Genomic DNA, 2,272 nt, shown 5'->3' with positions numbered 1-2,272 from the left:
CGACAACAAGTTTCGTCTTGCGAACTTTTATACCGCTTTTTTGCGCTCATCGGTGAAAGCCTCTATTAGAGGCTTTCAGAATACCAAGTAAGACGTTTCAGGATGCTTATATGATAAGACCAAAAAGAAGAAAGTCGGGCTTCATTTTCAATCTTCATTTTCATAAAACGAAGACAAAAGAAGGGTGATCATTTATGGGCATTCTGCCCAGCTCATGGTCAATCACTGCAGTCTGCCGAGATTGAAGAAGCAACAGCCACAACAGAATGAATTACAGCAACAAAATTTGCTTCACAATGCCCAACCTCTGTCACTAAACCATCTTTCAGGGACGAAACATTCTCTCATCAGTTCCTAGGCCCTTCAATAAGCCACTTGATGCCGTTGCCACGCTTGACATTCTCGAAAGCCTCCTTGGCTTCCTCGAACGGCACGGTCTCCGAGATCAGCTCCTTAACGCTCAGCCGCCCACTAGCAATCATGTCGAGTGCAAGCTGGTAGTCGCCTGCAGAGTACCGGAAGCTGCCGGTCACGTGTAGCTCCTTGCCGCACATGATGCCAATAGGGAACATGATGTCGGTCTTGCCCATGCCTCCCTGTGTGAACGTGCCACCGTTGCGTGCGACGTAGACGGCTGTCTGGATGCAGGGCTCCGCTCCACTCGCGTCGATCACGATATCGGCACCGTCGCCCAGTCCGCACTCGGCAATGATCTGCTCGGCCGATTCTTGAGGCGTCACACCCGACTTTCCAAGATACACGTGCGTCGCGCCGTGCTCCTTGGCCACCGCGAGACGTTTCTCATTGACGTCCACGCCGACGACTGTCGTGGCTCCGAACACGTACCGAGCCACTTTGCAGGTCAACAGACCCACGGGGCCGACACCAAACACCACGACTTTATGGCCCGGTGACACCTTGGCCAGACGGCAGAAGTGTACGGCCACAGCCGTGGGTTCGAGCATCGCTCCTTCTTGCATACTGACATTGGACGGCAGTTTGTAGCAGAAATCTTCGGGCATACGGTAGAACTTGGCCAGCGTGCCGTCGTACGGGGGCGTGGCCGCGAACGCCATGTCCGGACACAAGTTGTAGTTCCCCTCGAGGCAGCGGCGGCACCGGCGGCATGGCACTCCCGGTTCCATGGCCACTTGGTCGCCCACCTTGAGAGACTTGACGGCGGATCCCACGGCGTGCACGACACCAGCTGACTCGTGGCCTAGAACCATGGGCTTGTCCACCACATACTTGCCGATACAGCCGTGTGTGCAGTAGTGCACGTCACTGCCACAGATTCCCGTGTAGCGGACGTTCACGATCACGTCGTGTGGGTCCTCGATCTCAGGCACGGGACGATCTTCGAACTTGACTGCGCCTCCCTTTTCGAGCACGAGCGAAAGGTTCTGTGGCGGAACAGGGTCACATTCCAACACAGGGTCGCTCACCAGCACTGAGTCGCTCGCCAGCACGGGTTCACACGCCAGCACAGGTTCACACGTCAGGACAGGTTCGGCTGAAATGCTGTATGGAGTCGGGGCCATTGTAGTCGAGGTGTTTGAAGTCTTGCGTGCTGGACGAGGAATTGGCAAGTGAGCTGATCATTGTGAGCTATCGGATCGGTTGGTGCCAACTGGGAGCCATCGAAACAGTTGATCGAATGGTGATCGCGTCACGAGCGACAGTTTTCAGCTTCAACTGCAATCAGAATGACGTTATTGCCTGTAACGCCGACGACTTGGATGTGATTTTTATAGAAAAGTGCAACTGGCAAAAATCCGGTTCTCTTGCGTGACTTTGGCATAAAATAGTGTCCTAAAATAGCAGGGAAAAATCCGATGAAAACTTGCTGGATGCTGACTCGAATGGTACACTCGCATTGGATCACTTCCATGTACTGACTCGGAAGGCCAGTTCGAGTTGCTAATGCGCTGTTACTGAGCTTCAACGTGCTTTGCATTGGGATCATCTAGGTACTGACTAAAAATTATTGTATGAGCTTCCAAAATGAGGAATCCACATCACGCCTCCTACCTTAATTTTTAAACCCATAAGATCCCATGCATGTCGAAAGGATATGCTGAAATTCAGCAGCGGAATTCACCAGAATTCCCTCACTTCTAAAAGCTCATTTTGCAACAGTCGTACTGAGACCAACGTCATCATAGAATGATCAGAGATTGTAACTCACGTTCTGAACCCAAGCGGGGTTCACCAACCAGTGGACAGTGTTGATCCAGTGAACCAGATCTACTTGCCAAAGACAAACGTTCTC

At 52.2% G+C, this 2,272-nt stretch overlaps 1 protein-coding gene across 1 annotated transcript; it reads right to left on the bottom strand.

Moving 5' to 3' along the window:
• Positions 1-134: 134 nt before the first annotated feature.
• On the bottom strand, positions 135-1,726 carry PPTG_04583 (chlorophyll synthesis pathway protein BchC). The gene has a single exon (XM_008896832.1). The coding sequence runs from the start codon at positions 1,539-1,541 to the stop codon at positions 348-350; it is 1,194 nt and encodes a 397-aa protein (XP_008895080.1). The 5' UTR covers positions 1,542-1,726; the 3' UTR covers positions 135-347.
• Positions 1,727-2,272: the final 546 nt, after the last annotated feature.

Source organism: Phytophthora parasitica, assembly GCF_000247585.1.
Source record: "Phytophthora parasitica INRA-310 unplaced genomic scaffold supercont2.5, whole genome shotgun sequence".
In the NCBI taxonomy this organism is placed as follows: Eukaryota; Oomycota; class Peronosporomycetes; order Peronosporales; family Peronosporaceae; genus Phytophthora; species Phytophthora nicotianae.
This window is presented reverse-complemented; position numbering and strand designations above follow the sequence as displayed.

What these genes read in the sequence shown, in the direction of transcription:
- PPTG_04583 (XM_008896832.1), bottom strand. Translation starts at nt 1,541, where the DNA reads ATGGCCCCGACTCCATACAGCATTTCAGCCGAACCTGTCCTGACGTGT.